The sequence below is a fragment of the Ranitomeya variabilis genome, chromosome 1 (genome assembly GCF_051348905.1).
Source record: "Ranitomeya variabilis isolate aRanVar5 chromosome 1, aRanVar5.hap1, whole genome shotgun sequence".
Lineage (NCBI taxonomy): Eukaryota > Metazoa > Chordata > Amphibia > Anura > Dendrobatidae > Ranitomeya > Ranitomeya variabilis.
In genome coordinates, this window is record NC_135232.1 from 600,987,620 (window position 1) to 601,009,971 (window position 22,352).

The window sequence follows — 22,352 nt, forward strand, 5'->3', positions numbered from 1 at the left end:
CGTGGCTTTTCTACATGCATTTGCATATTTCCCTTTAGGGATGGGGGCAGTGTTCTGGATCACTGCATTGAGAAACACGTGATGGTGTCTCCGCGGTGTTGGATGTTTTGATCTCCCCGAGGTCATTCACCCTTATGTTTATACTCTCCTCAAGTAGACTTACATCAAAGGCCTCTCATCCAATCAACTGTGCAGATGAGGAGTACAAACCTTGAAAGAGGTGTCTACATGTGATATTTTTTCTTTTTTGTGAAGCTTCCCTAAGCCAACTAGGGATCCCCACACAAGGAAAAACAATACTCCCAAAGGCCTCTCACCAGCCAACTGGTACACTACACTGCGCTGATGAGGGGTAAGAACCTTGAAACAGATATGTACATGTGGGAACCTTTTTTTTATATGGAGGAGAGTAATTAAACCAACTAGGAAAATCAGTGATCCTTAGATCTACATTAAAGGCCTTTCACCCAGCCAGCACTGATGAGGGGTAAGAACCTTGAAACAGATGTCTACATTTGTGTATATTTTCTTTTTGGAGAATTTCTATGCCAACTAGGGATCCTCACAAGGAAAAACAGTACTCCCAAGACCTATATCAAAGACCTCTCACCCAGCCAACAGGTACCCTACTGAAAAAAGGAGAAACCCCGAAACAGCTGTTGGTTGTCTCTTTGTTATGGTTCATATATGTATTCATGTGGCATGGCTCCTTGTCTTATAATTGCTTTCCTTCTTCTAGAGGAGAGCTAATGTGAATTCATGTTCCTCATATACTGATATGCTATATATTTATTTTTCAGGAGCTAAGAAATCTCCTTTCCTGGGATGTTACTTTGCGGAGAAGTATAAGGATACATGAGACCCTCAATCTTTGAATATATACGGCTTTTCCTACTCCTGGGATGCTCATCTCTTCAGCCACAGTCTCTTAAGAGGAGCTGTCCTCCCTGCCAAGTGCTGAACCCAATAAGAAGGTTGGAAAATTCTGGAAGAAAAGCATAGATAGTATTCACATTTTCCTAATAGGCTAGAAAGGCTTGTAATTGGTCACCATGGATGAAGCATTCAGAGATCGGACTGCTTTTATACGAGGGGCCAAAGACATTGCTAAGGAAGTTAAAAAACATGCGACCAAGAAGGTTGGAAAAGGTGTTGACAGGATGCAAGATGAGTACACAAAACGCTCCTACACTAGGTTTGAAGAAGACGATGATGACGATTATCAACCACAGGACGGCTACTACCGCGGCGACACAATAAATGATGACGAAGGGGGCTCCAGCGATGCCACTGAAGGCCACGATGAGGACGACGAGATCTACGAAGGGGAGTATCAAGGAATACCCCGGGCAGACTCCATGAAAGGGGACAACCTCATCGACAACCAGCAGCTTGTAACCGAATTTAAAGATTTTGAAGATCTAGAAGGTCAGAAAAAGAAGGACAAGGAAGAGCTGGCCCAACAATATGAGATGATCCTTCAAGAATGCGGACATGGAAAATTTCAGTGGACTCTCTATTTTGTTCTTGGACTCGCTCTCATGGCTGACGGGGTAGAAATTTTTGTAGTCGGGTTCGTCCTGCCAAGTGCGGAGAAGGACATGTGTTTGTCAGACTCAAACAAAGGCATGCTGGGTAAGTCACTTCTGCTGCTGCATGGTCCATTATACTGCACTGATAATGGGGGAAATGAATCAATACTGTTGTAAGATGCAATAGGAAATATTCTATAATAATTTTGCAAAACATCGGATGTCCCCAAAGGGCCACCGTATATAGGTGTATTAATGGTCATTAAGGAATTTAACTATTTTAGGTGAGGCTGTTTGCAAAGTAGAGCATCTAAAAGTAATTTTTAAAGGTTAAAATGTTGAGGTAAGTCTTGTTTAATGAAACCCTCAGAATTCAAAAAAATAATAGAAATGGATTTTAGATTGTATTCCTTTTTTGTTTTTAAGGGGTCAATTAACAATAAGTGTCTTCCTGCTGGATTGCAGTGATAGGCTGTAGTATGTGACAAAACCTGTTTAGTTTCCCTGCAGAGCCATCGCAGGGGAATATTGGTTTCACACAGGGTCCATTTATATTAATGGGTTGTCTGGGTAATCCAGGACAGGACATCCACAGCGAAAGACGCTCTTTGTAAATACTTTCCATTGTGGCCAGCAGATGAAAATCCTAAATAAAAGATCCCAAAATATTAAAGGGATAATCAATTATTAATGATGTTTAAAATAAAAAATATATATATTTTCCTCCTGTCCTGATGCTGGTCCTACAGTCTGAGCCCAGTGTCCCCCTGTTTGACCTTGAAGGAGAAGAACATTGTTTCTTCCGCTCTAACAGAATTCTGAACCCGATCAGAGGCTCTTGATTGGCTGCAGCTGTTACGTGACATTATTTATGTCACAAGGCCAGAAGAGGGAAGAGAAGCAGTGCCAATACACATAAAAATACATTATTTTATTTTTTTTATGCAGCACCCTGCAACCACTTTAACTCCCTAGTTGAATATACAAATGGGTTCTCTAAACTGGGCAGCCCCTTTAAATCACATATAAAACACACTCGTTCTCTACCTCCAGTACGTATTCTGATGGGGATAGAAGCATAAAACATAAATCATCATTGCCAGTAATGAGGCTGAATTCCCACGGCGCCACTTCTTGCACAGTCTCCTTCAAACGACCTTCAGATCCTTTCTAGGAGATCTACAATTCTGAGCTCCCAAGAGGAGGAAATCCATTGATCCGTTAGAAATCTCTATGACAAACAGCTTTCTTCATCGATCATTTTTTTTTTTACTGCGGAGGTCCTGATATCCTTTCACAGAGTAGACATTCATAACCCCCTCCCCCATATATTTCCGCAAAGGTTTCAGGTCGTATGCAGTGGCGGCGATGGCAGATACAAGGGAGGTGGTGAGAAGTCAGTCTCTTTTCTCGCAGCTCAGTAGGAAAGCAGCTCATTGAATTATTGGTTACGGTGGTGTCGCTCAGCACAATGTACGAGCATGGGCTGAAAATCAAAGGATAAAGTCGGCTTTGATGTGAGCTCAGCATTAATTGATTTCAAGCATAAATAATAAGCATAATAAATATTTTTTAAAGGAGTTTTCTAGTAATTTTCTAGAATCACGGCTGCTTTATTTCAGAAACAGTGCCCCTGTTGTAAATGGGCTGTGTATAGTACTGCACTTCAGCTCAATTAATGGGGATGAGGCTGTGCTGAAAAAAATCACATAGAATATGAAGGGTGGTGCCTTTTTTGGAATAAATCCTCAAAAGATAACCATGGTCTGGTGACCTGTAAATAAACTTTTAACCTATCCATAGGATAATTGATAAAGATGTTATCACCAGGCATCCGACCATAACAAAACATGAGAAGATCCAAAGTCTCCAGTGTGAATGGAGTAGTAGTGAGCATGTGTGACCACTGCTCCAGTCACCATATATAGGAGAGCTGGTCACACAAACTCTCTAACACTCTGGTCACCCTCTATAGGAGAGGTGGTCACATACGCTCATTACTGCCCCATCCACCGTCTATAGGAGAGGTGGTCACACACACTCTCTAACACTCTGGTCACTGTCTATATGAGTGGAGGTCGTACATGCTTACTACTGCTCCAGTCACCTTCTGTAGGAGAAGTGGTCACACATGCTCGCTACCGCTCCATTCTCCGTGGTCGCACACGCTCACTATCGCCTCACTAACAGTCTACAGGAGAGGTGGTTACCAATGCTCATTACTGCCCCAGTCACTGTCTATAGAAGAGGTGGTCACACACACTCACTACTGCTCCAGTCACTGTCTGTAGGAGAGGTGGTCGTACACACTCACTAACACTCGGGTCACCATCTCTGGAAGAGGTGGTAGCAAATGCTCACCACTGCTCCAGCAACTGTCTAAAGGAGAGGTGGTCGCACATGCTCACTACTGTTCTATTCACTGTTGTAATGCAACTACTTTCACGACTGTGTGGTAAAGAGGCAGTGACCCAGGTTAGTCCAACTTAAAAATCTTTATTTTGGCAACTTACAAACATACCTCAAACTGTCCTCCGGTTCACAGCTGGATCATCCATAACAGCTGATTATCAAATCTGTTGCTGTGGGCGACTGCTTCGCCGTTATACTAGTTGGTGAGTCAATGGCTTTGCTTTCTCTGGCTCTTGCCTGTGTTTTGTCTCACAGAGCCTCCTGCTCTCATGCTTGCAAATCAAAAACTGACACACCCAAACTTTATGGATGTTTAAATGTGAATCGTGGACATGGGCCTATCCCAAGACCCGGAGTGAAAGGAAAGATCTGCCCAACTACTATCCTGCAGACCTCTCCAAAAATAAAACCCATAACATATTGACTCCAAGGCCCACTTAATGGCCAAGTACTCCATCTCCACTACGCTATAATTTTTTTCTGCTCAAGTAGGTGATAATATGTTCTTCTCCATTCACCTCCTGTGACAGAACCGCTCCTAGGCCTACCTCAGATGCATCCGTTTGCACGATAAAGCCTTCTTGAATTTGGGACTGGTGAGCACGGGCTGTCTGCCCAACGCCAACTTCATGGACTGGAATGCTTTCTCTGCCTGAGGGTTCCACCGAACCATGACCAATTTCCTTTCCTTTAAGAGATAGGTCAGGGGTGCAGATCTCCCTGCAAAATTAGGTATAAATCATCAGTAATACCCAATAATGCTGAGGAAAGCTCTTACGTGTCTTGCAGTAAGAGGCTGGGGCCAGGTTTGAATGGCCTCAATTTTGTTTATTTGGTTTATTTGAGGTTTGATAACCCCCGGCCAATGACGTACATCAAGTACTGGGCTTCCTCAAGATCTACTGCACATTTTTTGGGTTCACTGTCAAGCCCGTTGCTTGGAGAAAATCCACTACTGCTTGCACCTGGGACAAGTGGTTATGCCAGTCAGTACTAAAGATGATAATATCACTGCATACTGATGCATTCTTCTGATGGGACTCTAAAACTATGTCCATCAACCTCTGGAACGTGGCCGGAGCACCATGTAACCCAAAAGGCAAGACGACATAGTGATAGAGACCGTCTTCCGGTGTAATGAAGGCGGTCTTTTTCTTTCACCGTCAGTAAACCTTGGCCAGATAGAGCATTGTGAAGTACTGGGCCTGCCTCAGTCTCTCAATCAACTCATCCAACAGTGGCATTGGATAAAGGTTACATTCTCACAATCCTTTCAATTTCTGGAAATCGTTACAAAATCGCAATGATCAGTCCAGCTTTGGAATCAATACAATGGGACTAGCCCACCCACTCCTAGACTCCTCAGTAACTCCTAGCTGGAGCATTTGTGTCACCTCAGCCTTTGGTGCATGGTACAGTTTCATTCACACCCTTACCCAAGGCTCAGTGACAATGACTTTGTGCATTACAGATGTGCAGCCGGGCAGTTCTGAGAATATAGTTAAAAAAAAGGGGGGGTCCAAGAAGAGTGAAATGCTAGACACTCAAAACATGATTAAATGCACTACCTCTGACATCTATAGTACTCTTGTACAGAGATACAAAGTGATTCCAGCAAAATTTTGACCTCATGATTCTCATTTGGTCTGACATACACTGTGAGCTGTGAGGTCTTATATAGACAGGAGTGTGCCTTTCCAAATCAAGTCCTATCAGTTTAATTAAACACAGGTGGACTCCAATAAAGGAGTAGAACCATGTCAAGGAGGATCACAAGGAAATGGACAGCATGTGACTTAAATATGAGGGTCTGAGCAAAGGGTCTGAATACTTATGACCATGTAATATTTCAGTTTTTCTTTTTTATTAAATTTGCAAAAATTTCTACATTTCTGCTTTTTTTCAGTCAAGAAGGGGTGCAGAGTGTACATTAATGTGAAAAAAATGAACTTTTTTGAATTTACCAAATGGCTGCAATGAAACAAAGAGTGAAAAATATAAAAGAGTCTGAATACTTTCCGTACCCACTGTAGATCACAGCAACTCACAGTAGCTTACATTCAGTGGTATATTATGAGCATAATCAAGAGCATAGCATTTGTGAGGATAAAAGAAAGGAATTAGATCATCTGGAACTTTAAAGTTTAAAGGGATCCAAAGTTTAGACCAGGACAGCCACATGGCCCGAACCCCTACGCCGTTTCGCTTAACGCTTCTTCCAGGGGTGTCCTTTTATTCCCTTGAAACAAACCCCATGAAACTTCACAAAATAGGGATACCTATATATTTCCATATCCCAAAATGATTAAAGAAAAGCCCCAAAACCAGTGGTCTCATTAAGGCCATGGGGGGAAATGGTACCTAGACGGAATATTCATCGCCTCTCTAACTGCGCCAAAGCTCTTCCCAAATCTCCTCCTCTTGGACCCATGTCAATCTGATCAATTCCTTTGAGCCTAAAATCCTGAGTACAGCAGTTGTGGTATTGCCTAAAATGACGTGGGATTGTCTTAGGAGTCAAGGGGTCCTCAACATCTTTAGCTTTTTCAAAATCCCGAACATGTTGTCGAACTCTTATCTTGAGTAACACCCTTTCCCATTCCCAGGTCAGAATGGGATCCTGCAGATGGGCTGTCCCAATCGTCCCCCGGGATACTTCTAACTCCGGGATCAACGTGGTCTCCTCGACCTCTCCTGCCAACACCTCTAGGGAAAACATGTCGGGTTTACACTCTTTCCCTACGAGGGTGACCCCTACAGCAGGTATCCCTGACTCGGGATCTTCGGGTTCCACGCCCAGACAGACATTTACCCTAGGAGGGTTCATTTTACTCCCCCACAGGGACAAGAACAGGGGCAAGTCTCTTCCCAAAACAGTCCTATAAGAAAGAGTAGTCCCCACTCCTACCACATGTATAACCTCCCCATACCGCGGTTGGACACTCGTGGAGTTCGCCATTTATACAAATTGCCTCGACTTTTCCCCCAGTGGGTTCTAACCCAGAGATCAACGACCCATTGACAAGTGTCATTAGGCTCCTTTAGTACAAGAGAGAGCCCCTGCCCAAGTCCATTGACGCGCACCTGTATCCACGATGTAGATGGCCTGGGGATACGTTGATACATCCGCAGTCTATGGGTTCAGCAGTCAAAGGGCAGTTAGCAGTTACATGTCCTGGCCCTTGGCATCTGATAGCGGTGGTACAACTAGTCAACAAGACCGGTTTGGGGGAAACTGGTCTCCTGCCACCCTCACTCCGGGGTACCCTCTCAGTATGGGCTTGGTTCTAACTGACCCCAGTACAGGATTGTGTCCCTTTTCCAGGCTCCTGGGCTTATAGAGGTCAGCGTTATAGCCACAGAGTCCCATAAGAAGCTCTGAGTGGCCATATAAGACTTGATCTAGTTATCTACCTGGTTTAGGTTGCCCGGGTCCCCTTGCCCCACCCAATGCTATATGGCTGCTGGCAGAGCTCTCACAAGTTGGTCGACCAGCCTCTCTATCATCTGGGTTGGGGGTCAAGGTCTCAGGCTGCAGCAATTTTTTTTACCAGATCCAATAAGTCAAATGACAGACACCTAAAGGGTTGTGCCTCCTGTTGTGAATTTCGTTCTCGAACTCCCTCCTGTGGTCATGAATGGTACTTCGGTGAGTTCTGTCCGTGGACTCCCTCTGGTGGCTGTGAGTGGAGCTGCTGGTTCTGAGATTCCTTCCCCACCTGCCCTCGTTTAGGGCTAGGCTGGATTCTCTATTTAACTCCACTCAGATCATTACTCCATGCCAGCTGTCAATGTTCTAGTACTGGTTCAGATCTCTCCTGGATCTTTCTGAGGACCTGACTACTCCAGCAAAAGCTAAGTTCCGGCTTGTTCATTTGTTACTTATGGTTTTTCTTGCTAAGTTCTAGTCCAGCTTGCTATCATGAAACTGCCTGGCTAGCTGGAAGCTCTGGGGGTGCAGAGTGGCACCACCGCACCGTGAGTCGGTGCAGGGGGTATTTTTTGCACACTCTGCGTGGTTTTTGTAGTTTGTTGTGTTGACTGCAAAGATCCCTTTTCTATCCTCAATCTGTTTAGTTAGACTGGCCTCTCTTTGCTAAAGCCTATTTCATCCTGTGTTTGTGATTTCCTCTTAACTCACAGTCAATACTTGTGGGGGCTGCTTTTACCTTTGGGGAAATTTCTCTGAGGCAAGTGAGGCTTTGTTTCCTTTCTTTAGGGGTAGTTAGCTCTTAGGCTGTGAAGAGGCGTCTAGGCAGAGTCAGGCGCGCTCCACGGCTATTTCTAGTTGTGTTGATAGGAGTAGGGTTTGCGGTCAGCAGAGTTCCCATTTCCCCAGAGCTCGTCCCGATTGCGTGTTTAACTATCAGGTCATTCCTGGTGCACCTAACCACCAGGTCCATAACAGCCTCCACCTGCTGCACCTGTACATATGTATTAACGCCCATTCAGACAAGGATCTCATTTTTGAGGCGTTTATAGCCGCAAGCATCCTCTCAGCTGAGATCAAAGTATTCCTTCTGGGTATCTTCCATCAGGAACAGGGCCACCATTTCAGCCCACTGGCAAGTTCACCTGTCCGTTGGTTCTTTCGAAGAAAGTGAAGAAGGCTTCCAGGTCGTCTTCCGGACTAATTTTCCTCAGCGTTGCCCTGACTTTGTCCCAGGCCTCGGGACGGACCAGGGTCGGTGGTGGGGGCGCTTCTTGCTGTTAGTCTGCTGCTGGTACAGATCCTGCTGCTGTTTCTGAAACTGCAGCAGCTGCTGTTGGGTGAGAACAACTACTTTATTAGCTCCTCCATATGGTCCACAGGACTGACTTGAAACTTTTCAGGCTTAATTACGGACATGCAGCTTTCTTTGGGGTATGCCTTAGTTCACACTGCCCACATTCTCCACCATATGTAAGGCTTTGACGACAGTGTAGTAAAGAGGAAGTGACCCAGGTTAGTTCACCTTACACGTCTTTATTTTGGTAACTTACAAAAATAACTCAAACTTTATCCTCTGGTTTGCAGCTGGATTGTCCATAACAAATCAGTTGCCATAAACCTGGGGGGTGAGTCAATGGCTTTGCTTTGTCCTGCACAGAGCCTCCTGGGCTCATGCTTGCAAACCAAAAACTGACACACCCAAACCTTAAGGCTATGTGCACATGTTGCGGATTAGCCTCAGCAATTTTTTGTGCGGATTCTGTATCTCTTGGCAGAAAACGCAGGTGCTGATTTGACATTTTTTTTGGACGAATTTTGTGCGGATTTGCTGCGGATTTACTGCGTTTTTTACCCCTGCGGATTTCTATAATGGAATGGGTACAAAAATGCTGCAGATCTGCACAAAAGAAGTGACATGCCACTACTTTTAATCCACAGCATTTCCACATGGAATTTTCTGCACCATTAGCAAAGCATTTTTTTTCCTATTGATTTACATTGTACTGTAAATCACTTGCGGATCTGCAGCATTTCTACAAGGCAAAAAACGCTGCGGATCCGCAGGAAATCTGCAACGTGTGCACATACCCTAACTGAAAGTTTAAATGGGAATTGTGGACATGGGCCACTCCCAAGACCCAGAATGGAGGGAGAGATCTGCCCCACTACCATCCTACAGATCTCTCCAAAAATAAAAGCCGATGTCGGGTTTTCATACATCTGACTTGGTCAAATAGCTTAACCAAGTCCACATTCTCTTTTATTTTGCATTGTAACCAGAGCTGTGGCTGTAATTGCAATGCACTCTAGCAGGTTTAGTATGCTTTTATGCGCATCCTGGGGGACACATAAGGACCCTCGTATAAGATTCCCCTCACTGCCTCACACTGCGTATTAGGGTATGTTTCCATGGGCAGAAACCTGCAGCGCTTTGGGCACAGCACATGTCCGCTCCGACCAAAGCGCTGCCGTCTTTTGAATGCTAGTGATTCCGCATGTGTTCGTTGAACCATGCGGAATCACTGCGGAGCGCCCCCAAGGGCAGCGGGATACTCGTACCAGGTCCTTCGGTTCATGGGAGATGTCACGGTGGCTGACCTGGTCGATGGCCCTCTGGGACATCTGTGTAAAAGGGAAAGGTTTTTTAAAGGGGAAATGTTCGTAACGCCACCTGTGGTATTCGGTCAGGGTGACCGACGCTGATTTAAGGGGTCCGCTGGGGTGATGTTACGGCAGCTAGATGGTATACCTTCCCACAGGTGAAGTGTATCCCCAGGGCTTCCCAGTGTGTAGATGGTGGATGGTGAGAGGCGCAGTGAAGAACGAGGACACAAGGTTGCAGTCTCTTTACCTTTACTGAAGGCTTCAGCATCCACAGTCCAGGGCACCAGACCACAGGGCAGGCAGAGTCCGGCTGGTTTGGAGGCAAATCCAGAGTCCCCTTGTCCAGGTAGAAATCAGTAGCCTTCCTCTAGTACCTTACTGCTAAGCGTCTCATAAGGTCCTCACAGATGTTGAAGGTGTTATGTTTCTCTCTCTGTCCCCTAGATGGATAGAACAAACCCGTATGACCGGTGGCTTGAGGCGTTTGACAAGGACTCTATCATGCCCCAGCCTCTAAAGGGTGCCACCTTGCCTCCTGGGTGTAGGAGCGGACAGGTAACATGAAATTATCTGTCCTGCCGGTCTCTGGAGCAAGGCATAAAGGATCGTTGCTACCTCGGTGTTCCGGCTACTGAGATCCTGCGCCTCAGAAGGAGGCAGCCTGTGTAGGGCAGAACTCCTCTGATATCCACTCCTTTGCTATGACTTCTTCACCCTCTCTACAATACAGTTCTCCTTCAATGTCTCTATCTAGAAGCTGCCGCACTTAGGGCAGGCACAGCTCCATGTCCTTCTGTCTCTATCTCTGACAGGATCCCACCCCTGTCAGGGACCAACTAACTGAGCGAAGCTCAGCCAGCAACTCACTAACGTCCTCCCCAGGCAACCAGTTTTACCGAAGTGTGAGGAGTGCCCTAATAAATAGGAGCAGAGCTCCCCCTGGTGGCCTGGAGTGCGAAATGTGTTGCATGTTTGTGATACCTGGATTCAGTTGTACTTCTTTGCCTCCAAACGTAATATCACTCCCCCCTAGAGGAGAATGACATTACTGCAACGACCAGGACCCTGGGGCGCTGCAACCGCGTCCTATACATTGGACGGTGATATTGATCTTGTGGAGACAGAGCGTCTCCGCAAGATAAATAGACAGTCTGCGGTCTAGAAAGACGCGCTGCATGTGCGTATACGCAGGGAAGCCGCGGGTGTCCCTGCATGCATAGTGGAGATGGGATTTCTTCAAATCCCATCCACTATGCTGTAACATCTGAACGCAGCGGATTTGATGCTGCGGATGAACGCAGCATCCAATCCGCAGCGCGTACTGACCGTGTAAACATACCCTAAGGGCTGACCCACACGTCCAGATAATTCCGGTACCGGAATAAATCGGTACCGGAGTTATCCGTGTCCGTGTGCCTGGGAACTCACGGAGGCCATACCTGCGGCACACGTGTGCCGCCCGTATGGCGAGTGGGTACCACACGGAGCGTGTGGTACCCACTCTGCATGGTGCTGAAGCTGCGATTCATATCATCCCTGCAGCAACGTTTGCTGCAGGGAAAATATGAAGAATAGTGTTTAAAATAAAGATCCATGTGTCCGCCGCCCCCCCACCCCCTGTGCGCCCCCCCCGCTGGTCAGAAAATACTTACCCGGATCCCCCGTCGGCAGTCGCTCCTTCCTGGTCTGGCCGCGGCTTACTGTATGCGGTCACGTGGGGCCGCTCATTTACACTCATGAATAGGCGGCTCCGCCCCTATTGGAGGTGGAGCCACATATTCATGAGTGTAATCGGCCGCATACAGTAGGAGGCGCGGCCAGACCAGGAAGGAGCGACAGCCGACGGGGGACCCGGATAAGTATTTTCTGACCAGCGGGGGGGCGCACAGGGGGTGGGGGGGCGGCGGACACATGGATCTTTATTTTAAACACTATCATTCATATTTTCTCTGTAGCAAACGCTGCTACAGGGAACATATGAATGGCGGCTTCAGCACCATGTGGGGGGGGACAGCGCTTACTGTAGCGCTGTCTCCGGCACGCCACACGGACCCCAGACGGAGAATGTCCGTGTGAGGTGCGTGTTTTACACGGACCCATTGACTCTATTGGGTCCGTGTAATCCGTGCGCTCCCACGAACACTGACATGTCTCCGTGTTTGGCACACGGAGACACGGTCCGCACACGGTCCGCACAAAATCAATGACATCTGAACAGATGCATTGATTTTTATGGGTCTACGTGTGTCAGTGTCTCCGGTACGTGAGGAAACTGTCACCTCACGTACCGGAGCCACTGACGTGTGAAACCGGCCTAAGAGGGTTGGTCGCAAACACTCACTACCGCTCCAGTCACTATCTATAGCTGTCTGGAGAGGTCATCCTGGATAAAATGGTAGCAAATGCTTAGGTTTTCAAGGTCTGTGTTTGTTGTCAGTGAATAGACACAATCTTTTTTACATCTAGAGACTACACAACTGAAGGTTTGCTAAAATTACATACAGTGTAGACTCATACTGTTTATTTTATTGTGGTAAACTTTCAATACATGAGATAAATTTACTCTGCTGATGTATTCATCTAAGGAGAGGATTTTCTAAACTTTCGCTGTAAAATATCTAATTTCTATGAAAACATCGATGGAAATAAGAAGCAGCATATTCACTGAAAGAAAGTAGGGACCTTGAAAATGCTATACCAGGAATCTCATGACATCACATAGATGGCATTAAACCACATATTTATCTAACGTCAGCCCTACCCTGGCTATTAACCCCTTTTCGACATGTGCCATAATAATACGCACATGTCAGAATCCTTGCTTAGCGCCGAAACCCTCACCTTTCCTGGGCACATGACAGCTGAGCAATACAGCCATGGATTGAATCACGATCCACCCGCAGCTGTTAACCAGTAAATGCAGCGTCACTGGCTCCACCCATCGGTGACCCCGTGACATGATCAGCATGACAACCAGAGGTCTGCAGCAGACGGCACGCATAGCAAGTGAGCATTTCTGCTTTGACCATCGCCTGTGTGTAGCAGAGGCGATCAAAGTACTGCAGCTTCTAGTCTCCCATGAAGACTATTGAAGCATGCAAAAAGTAAAAAAAAAGTTTTTAAAAATATAAAAAAATAAAAATATGTAAAAGCTCAAATCACCCCTTTTTCCCTCATTCAAAAACAAAACAATAAAAAAAAATCAAATATACACATATTTGGTATCGAATCGCCCAATCTGTCAATATAAAAAAAAATTAACTCGATCGCTAAACGGTGTAATGAGAAAAAAATACGCCAGAATTACAATTTTTTGGTCGCCGCTACAGTGCAATAAAATACAATAACGGGAGATCAAAACATTGTATCTGCACCAAAATTGTAAAACACCAGCTCAGCGCTCAAAAAATAAGCCATCACCGCCCCAGATCACAAAAAATGGAGGCGCTACAGGTCTCGGAAAATGACGCCATTTTTTTTTTTTTAAATAAATTTTGGATTTTTTTTTTCACCACTTAAAAATAAAAAAGAACCTAGACATGTTTGGTGTCTTTGAACTCGTAATGACCTGGAGAATCATGATGGCAGGTCAGTTTTAGCATTTAGTGAGCATGGTAAAAAACAAACAAACAAACTGTGGAACTGCACTTTTTTTTTGCAACTTCACCGCACTTGAATTTTTTTTTTCCTGTTATCCAGTACACAATATGTTAAAACCAATGGTGTTGTTCGAAAGTAAAACTTGTCTTCTCGCAAAAAACAAGCCCTTACATGGCCATATTGACCAAATATAAAAGTTATGGCCCCCACGTGGCTACGATCGCTCTGATTGGCTGTTGAAAGTGCAACAGCCAATCAGAGCAATTTGCAATATTTCACCTATGAAAATGGTGAAATATTGCAATCCAGCCATGGCCGATGCTGCAATAGCATCTGCCATGGCTGGAAATCATGTTCTGCCCCCCCCACCGCCCCCGATCTCCTCCCCAGTCCTCCGTTCTGTCCGGTACCCCCCTCCGTCCCCATGTCCGCTCCCCCGTGCTCCTGTCCGCTCCCCCGTCCTCCGATCCCCCCCCCTGTGCTCCGATCCACCCCCCCCACCACCCCCTCATACTTACCGAGCCTCCCGAAGTCGGTCCGTCTTCTCCCTGGGCGCCGCCATCTTCCAAAATCGCGGGCGCATGCGCAGTGCGCCCGCCGAATCTGCCGGTCGGCAGATGCGTTCCATGTACATTTTGATCACTGTGGTAAACTTATCACAGTGATCAAAATAAAAAAATAGTAAATGACCCCCCCCCTTTATCACCCCCATAGGTAGGGACAATAATAAAATAAAGAAAATATTTTTTTTTTCCACTGGGGTTAGAACTAGGGTTAGGGTTAGAACTAGGGTTAGGGTTAGGGGTAGGGTTAGGGTTAGGGGTAGGGTTAGGGTTAGAACTAGGGTTAGCATTAGAATTAGGCTATGTGCACACGGTGCGGATTTGGCTGCGGATCCGCAGCGGATTGGCCGCTGCGGATTCATAGCAGTGTTCCATCAGGTTTACAGTACCATGTAAACCTATGGAAAACCAAATCCGCTGTGCCCATGGTGCGGAAAATACCACGCGGAAATGCTGCGCTGTATTTTCCGCAGCATGTCAATTCTTTGTGCGGATTTCGCAGCGTTTTACAGCTGTTCCTCAATAGGAATCCGCAGGTGAAATCCGCATAAAAAACACTGAAAATCCGCGGTAAATCCGCAGGTAAAACGCAGTGCCTTTTACCTGCGGATTTTTCAAAAATGGTGCGGAAAAATCTCACACGAATCCGCAACGTGGGCACATAGCCTTAGGGTTAGGGTTGGAATTAGAGTTAGGGTTGGAATTAGGGCTAGGGTTGGAAATAGGATTAAGAATAGGCTTGTGGTTAGGGTTATGGTTAGGGTTAGGGGTGTGTTGGGGTTAAAGTTGTGGTTAGGGTTGGGGTTAGGGTTGGGATTAGGGTTAGGGTTGGGATTAGGGTTAGGGTTGTGGTTAGGGGTGTGTTGGGGTTGGATTGTGATTAGGGTTATGGCTAGAGTTGGGATTAGGGTTAAGGGTGTGTTGGGGTTAGGGTTGGGATTAGGGTTAGGGGTGTGTTGGGGTTAGTGTTGGAGTTAGAATTGAGGGGTTTCCACTGTTTAGGCACATCAAGGGTCTCCAAACGCAACGTGGCGCCACCATTGATTCCAGCCAATCTTGCGTTCAAAAAGTCAAATGGTGCTCCCTCCCTTCCGAGCCCCGACGTGCGCCCAAACAGTGGTTTACCCCCACATATGGGGTACCAGCATACTCAGGACAAACTGGGCAACAACTATTGGGGTCCAATTTCTCCTGTTACCCTTGGGAAAATAAAAAATTGCTTGCTAAAACATCATTTTTAAGGAAAGAAAAATTATTTTTTATTTTCACGGCTCTGCGTTGTAAACTTCTGTGAAGCACTTGGGGGTTCAAAGTGCTCACCACATATCTAGATAAGTTTCTTGGGGGGTCTAGTTTCCAAAATGGGGTCACTTGTGGGGGTTTCTACTGTTTAGGCACATCAGGGGCTCTGCAAATGGAATGTGACGCACGCAGAACACTCCATCAAAGCCTGCATTTCAAAACGTCACTACCTCCCTTCCGAGCCCTGACTTGTGCCCAAACAGTGGTTTACCCCCACATATGGGGTATCAGTGTACTCAGGACACACTGGGCAATAACTATTGGGGTCCAATTTCTCCTGTTACCCTTGGGAAAATAAAAAATTGCTTGCTAAAACATCATTTTTAAGGAAAGAAAAATGATTTTTTATTTTCACAGCTCTGCGTTGTAAACTTCTGTGAAGCACTTGGGGGTTCAAAGTGCTCACCACATATCTAGATAAGTTTCTTGGGGGGTCTAGTTTCCAAAATGGGGTCACTTGTGGGGGGTTTCTACTGATTAGGCACATCAGGGGCTCTGCAAATGGAATGTGACGCACGCAGAACACTCCATCAAAGCCTGCATTTCAAAACGTCACTACCTCCCTTCCGAGCCCTGACTTGTGCCCAAACAGTGGTTTACCCCCACATATGGGGTATCAGCGTACTCAGGAGAAACTGTACAACAACTTTTGGGGTCCAATTTCTCCTGTTACCCATGGGAAAATAAAAAATTGTGGGCTAAAAAATCATTTTTGAGAAAAGAAAAATTATTTTTTATTTTCATGGCGCTGCGTTATAAACTTCTGTGAAGCACTTGGGGTTTCAAAGTGCTCACCATACATCCAGATTAGTTCCTTGGGAGGTCTAGTTTCCAAAATGGGGTCACTTGTGGGGGAGCTCCAATGTTTAGGCATACAGGGGCTCTCCAAACGCGACATGGTGTCCGCTAATGATTGGAGCTAATCTTCCATTCAAAAAGCCAAATGGCGTGCCTTCCCTTCCGAGCCCTGCCGTGCGCCCAAACAGTGGTTTACCCCCACATATGGGGTATCAGCGTACTCAGGACAAACTGGACAACAACATTTGGGGTCCAATTTCTCCTGTTACCCTTGGGAAAATAAAAAATTCTGGGCTAAAAATCATTTTTGAGGAAAGAAAAATTATTTTTTATTTTCACGGCTATGCGGTATAAACTTCTGTGAAGCACTTGGGGGTTCAAAGTGCTCACCACACATCTAGATTAGTTCCTTGGGAGGTCTAGTTTCCAAAATGGGGTCACTTGTGGGGGAGCTCCAATGTTTAGGCACACAGGGGCTCTCCAAACTCGACATGGTGTCCGCTAACGATTGGAGCTAATTTTCCATTCAAAAAGTCAAATGGCGCTCCTTCCCTTCCGAGCCTTGCCGTGCACCCAAACAGTGGTTTACCCCCACATATGAGGCATCGGCGTACTCAGGAGAAATTGCCCAACAAATTTTAGTATCCATTTTATCCTGTTGCCCATGTGAAAATGAAAGAATTGAGGCTAAAAGAAATTTTGTGTGAAAAAAAAGTACTTTTTCATTTTTGCGGATCAATTTGTGAAGCACCTGAGGGCTTAAAGTGCTCACTATGCCTCTAGATAAGTTCCTTGGGGGGTCTAGTTTCCAAAATGGGGTCACTTGTGGAGGAGCTCCAATGTTTAGGCACACAGGGGCTTTCCAAACGCGACATGGTGTCCGCTAACGATGGAGATAATTTTTCATTCAAAAAGTCAAATGGTGCTCCTTCCCTTCCGAGCCTTACCATGTGCCCAAACAGTGGTTTACCCCCACATGTGAGGTATCGGTGTACTCAGGAGAAATTGCCCAACAAAATTTAGGATCCATTTTATCCTGTTGCCCATGTGAAAATGAAAAAATTGAGGCTAAAATAATTTTTTTGTGAATAAAAGTACTTTTTCATCTTTACGGATCAATTCGTGAAGCACCTGGGGGTTTAAAGTGCTCACTATGCTTCTAGATAAGTTCCTTGGGGGGTCTAGTTTCCAAAATGGGGTCACTTGTGGGGGAGCTCCAATGTTTAGGTACACGGGGGCTCTCCAAACGCGACATGGTGTCCGCTAAAGATTGGAGCCAATTTTTCATTCAAAAAGTCAAATGGCGCTCCTTCCCTTCCGAGCCCTGCCGTGCGCCCAAACAGTGGTTTACCCCCACATATGAGGTATCAGCGTACTCAGGACAAATTGGACAACAACGTCCGTGGTCCAGTTTCTCCTTTTACCCTTGGGAAAATAAAAAAAATTGTTGCTAAAAGATCATTTTTGTGACTAAAAAGTTAAATGTTCATTTTTTACTTCCATGTTGCTTCTGCTGCTGTGAAACACCTGAAGGGTTAATAAACTTATTGAATGTGGTTTTGAGCACCTTGAGGGGTGCAGTTTTTAGAATGGTGTCACTTTTGGGTATTTTCAGCCATATAGAACCCTCAAAATGACTTCAAATGTGAGGTGGTCCCTAAAAAAAATGGTTTTGTAAATTTTGTTGTAAAAATGAGAAATCACTGGTCAAATTTTAACCCTTATAACTTCCTAGCAAAAAAAAAATTAGTTTCCAAAAATGTGCTGATGTAAAGTAGACATGTGGGAAACGTTATTTATTAACTATTTTGTGTCACATAACTCTCTGGTTTAACAGAATAAAAATTCAAAATGTAAAAATTGCGAAATTTTCAAAATTTTCGCCAAATTTCCATTTTTTTCACAAATAAACTCAGAAATTATCGACCTAAATTTACCACTAACATGAAGCCCAATATGTCACGAAAAAACAATCTCAGAATCGCTAAGATCCGTTGAAGCGTTCCTGAGTTATTACCTCATAAAGGGACACGTCAGAATTGCAAAAAACGGCAAGGTCATTAAGGCCAAAATAGGCTGGGTCATGAAGGGGTTAATATAATATACACTGTGTTCCAAATTATTATGCACAAAGTGTTTAGGAGTGATAAGGTTAGAATTTTTTTGTTTGTCATTTAAACTCATTGATGGTGATGTGTGTCAGGGCTCTTTATATCACTGAAAGCAATTGCAGATACCTGTGCAAATTAGTTTGGCCGGTGTGTCCAAATAATGGCAAGACTACTTAAGAAGCCTGTTCCACATTATTAAGCAGCCTACATTTTTTGCCAAAATGGGAAAGAAAAAGGATGTGTCGGCTGCTGAGAAGCAACAAGTTGTGGAGTATTTAGGTCAAGGCATGACTACAATCAACATTGCCAAGACACTTCATCGTGATCATCGCACAATCAAGAAGTATGTAGCTGATTCCCAGCACACACGTGTGCGTGCTGATAAGGAAAAATTGAGGACTCTTTCCAACAGGCAATTGTGTAAGGTTAAAAGAGCAGCTGCAAAAATGCCTTGTCATAGCAGCAGACAAGTTTTTGAAGCTGCTGGTGCCTCCAACGTCCCCAGAACAACAAGATGCAGGGTCCTTCAGAGGTTTGCAGCTGTGCATAAGCCATCCTGTCGACCACCTCTATCCACTGCACACAAGCAGAAACGGCTCCAGTGGGCCAAACGATACATGAAGACTGACTTCCAAACTGTTTTGTTCACCGATGAGTGCCGTGCAACGCTCGATGGTCCAGATGGATGGAGTGGAGGATGGCTGGTTGATGGACACCCCATGAAAACACGGCTAAGGCGCCAACAAGGAGGAGGTGGAGTAATGTTTTGGGCTGGAATCATGGGGAGAGAGATTGTTGGCCCCTTTATGATCCCTGAAGGGGTAAAGATGAACTCCATAATCTATGTGGAGTTTCTAAAACAACACTTCCTGCCATGGTCCAAGAGGAAGAACCGTGCTTTCCGCAGCAAGATCATTTTCATGCATGATAATGCACCGTCTCATGCTGCAGAAAACACATCTGCATCTCTGGCTGCTATGGGCATAAAAGAGGACAATCTTATGGTGTGGCCACCATCTTCCCCTGACCTCAACCCCATTGAGAACCTCTGGAGCATCATCAAAAGGAGTGTCTATGATGGCGGGAGGCAGTTCACATCTAAGCAACAGCTCTGGGAGGGTATTCTGTCCACATGCAAAACAATTGAAGCAGAAACCCTCCAAAAACTGACAAATTCAATGGACGAGAGAGTTCAGAAGCTTCTTTCGAACAAGGGGTCCTATGTGGAAATGTAACATCACCTGGAATAAAGTTTTCACTTGAAAACTGTTTGATTTCATTTTGTAATAAGCTGATAATGCTTATAAGTTATAACTTCATAATTGACCATTTTTTGTTCAAAATAAAAAAAAAAATGTTGAAAACTCTGCTGTGCATAATAATTTGGAACATGCATTTTGAGTGTTTATTTTTTTTAAAAAGATACTGTTTTCATAGGCAGTTTGTTCCAAAACATTGCAATTATACTAGAATAGTAGATGACTGGGAAATAACAATGACTGCAATTCAGATAGGTAATTTAGAGAAAATATGAGGAAATATTATTTGCATAATAATTTGGAACACAGTGTATATTAGTATGCACATCAAATAAATAGTATCTTGTAGCAATGACTACATCACGTTTGGCTGACAGTGGCAGGTGTTCACAGTTGCTGACTGGGTCTCCGAGTGAATACAAGAACCGCTTGAACCCAAATACATTGCTTTTTTCAGCTTTTGTTCTAAAGGACATGCATTTTCCTTGGCAATAGCCATTTTCCTGCCCGCATGCTTCAAAAGTCAGCTCAGCCGGGAGCATGTCCAACAGCTTGGAAAGTTACCGCCGGCTGTGGGCAAGAACAAATCCATCCACACACCCACACAGAAATCTAAGTGACGAGCAAATGTGAAGGAACCTCTGCAAATCGGATAGACGTGGAGCAGCGAGAGTGGTGATGACTGATCCGGAGAAAGTAGGTCATCATCTATAGGATGCCTCAGCAAAATGCCGCCTGCTCACTAGAGCATCGCCTGTCGCCACCCTCTCCTCAAATGATCAAGTCACAATTTTCTCCTACATTACATTCCATAACATGGCTCAACCAACCGGGGAAAGAGGAGCACGGAGGTTGTGGTGCTCGTTATATAGAGGTGAACCTGGCTGCTCCCCGGCCTTCATCCATTCTCTCCTGGAATACTCTGTACTGTTGATAAACTTCTATTTAATGGCATCTACACATGCCTACACCCCCTTCCTTCTATAATAATATTACATTGAGTCATAGCTACACTTTCATTCACCCGATGAAAACATTCAGTTCCTTCCCCAAGGGCAAGAAAGAGGGGCTTGTTGTTCCACTTTCCCACATTATCATTGTGAAGATGTGAGGCTGTGGTGATCACCTAGGCAGGTTAACAATGCAACTATTTTTTCTTCCTTACGTCCACAGTCTTACAACTATTCTGGGTAGATGGTCACAATGCAATGTCCCCAGTAGAACAGATCCCATCCTGGAGCCAGTAGTTCCACTGGCCCCGTGCCAGGCGATACCCACTGTATCCCAACTTTTGGTTGGCCCACAGCTTTTGTATCTCCCACCAGTATAGTCTGTAGTCACAGTCTATGCTCCATACCCTCACCGTACCACATATCTCCTGCCCCAGCTGACAACAACAGTCCTTAAGATAGTTCCTCACATCCAGAAGATAGATATCATGACTGTAGCAATCTCCATCTGGCAAACGATCTCCAATCTCCATAGGCCATCCATAGAGGGGCACCAAGACCTCACCAACAGATTCTCACCCCTCAGCATCACTGCAACAACTGCCTCACTAAACATGTGGCTTATTATTCTACCTCTCCTGGGATTGGCCCCCTGGATGGGTAGAAGTGTTCACACCCTCCCCCTTAAACCTTTACTTTTAGCTCAAAGAATAAAGAATATTCCAAAAGCCGAGTTTCCAGCCTGTCTGCAGGGTTGTGTATTAGGGATGCCCCCCGAAAAGAGGAACAAAGACACATATGCCCCCACCAGATGCAGGACAGAAATGCTAATGTAGGCCTTATGTAAATATGAGATCCAGCCCACACGTCTTCCTCTGCTTACTGTCACTGAATGGAAACATTGATTCCGAAAGCTAAAAACTTTCCAGGTGAAATTAGTGCACTTAAACTGGCAAGCAAGCAAATCTCTAATAAATACAACAATAAAATCGACGTACGAGTGCTCCGTGCTGGAAAAAGTCTGTTGCCAACTCCTCACAATCATTATTGCTGAGCTGTGACATCCTCTCAGTATCCAGATTCTCTACAAAGCGGCTGCTGCATTTCCCACCTCGGCTTTTATACAGGCCATGATAGTCCCTCCTGATTGACTGCGCTATACCATGTGATAGGATAGCTGCAAGTAATGATAGGGAAGCTCGCTTGGTCATTCCTGAGGTAATGTGAGCCTTCTCTAGCTGATGAAATCTTCTGCTTCGGGCATTTTTGAGCGATTCATGCAAACTACATTGCTCGTGGCAAATTTCATTCGCTCATCTCTAGTAGTGATGTTACTTGGCAGTCAGTATACGAGTTGGCATTTTGTGCCGCACACTTTTTCCCTCCATTTGTCACAATAAAAGCTGCATACCAACATTAACTGCATATTAATCGTGTCAAGAAGGATGTAAACATGAGCTGCAAAGGAGAGGAGGAAAGTCAGCGTGCAGACAGAGAGCAGTCACGACGCTGGCTACCTGCGCACTTATTAACGCCCTCAGTAATTAGAGCGAGCAGGCAGGAGCTGGGATTGTTTCTAAATCAGCTCCTTCAGACCTGATGACTATGTGCGTCTGTCATCTGCATCCTGTCACTGCCACAGGCTGGGGAGACAGAATGATTACTGTGTTTGCCATGGAGATGAAGTTTGAAAGGGCTGATAAAGAGCTATCCAGGCTGCCTGCACTCTGTTAGGGCTCATTATCTCGGTAAATTGCTAGCTTCAGAAAGGAAACTGATCGATTGATG

The 22,352-nt window shown here is 45.2% G+C and overlaps 1 protein-coding gene across 1 annotated transcript in view; it reads left to right on the forward strand.

Annotated features, from left to right (window-relative positions):
• The window catches only part of SV2A (synaptic vesicle glycoprotein 2A), a 187,088-nt gene that overhangs the window by 111,396 nt on the left and 53,340 nt on the right, over nt 1–22,352 (forward strand). Inside the window, exon 2 of the mRNA XM_077259019.1 lies at nt 801–1,635. Coding sequence (XP_077115134.1) covers nt 1,053–1,635 — 583 coding nt within the window. The 5' untranslated portion in view covers nt 801–1,052. The remainder of the gene's footprint in view (nt 1–800; nt 1,636–22,352) is intronic.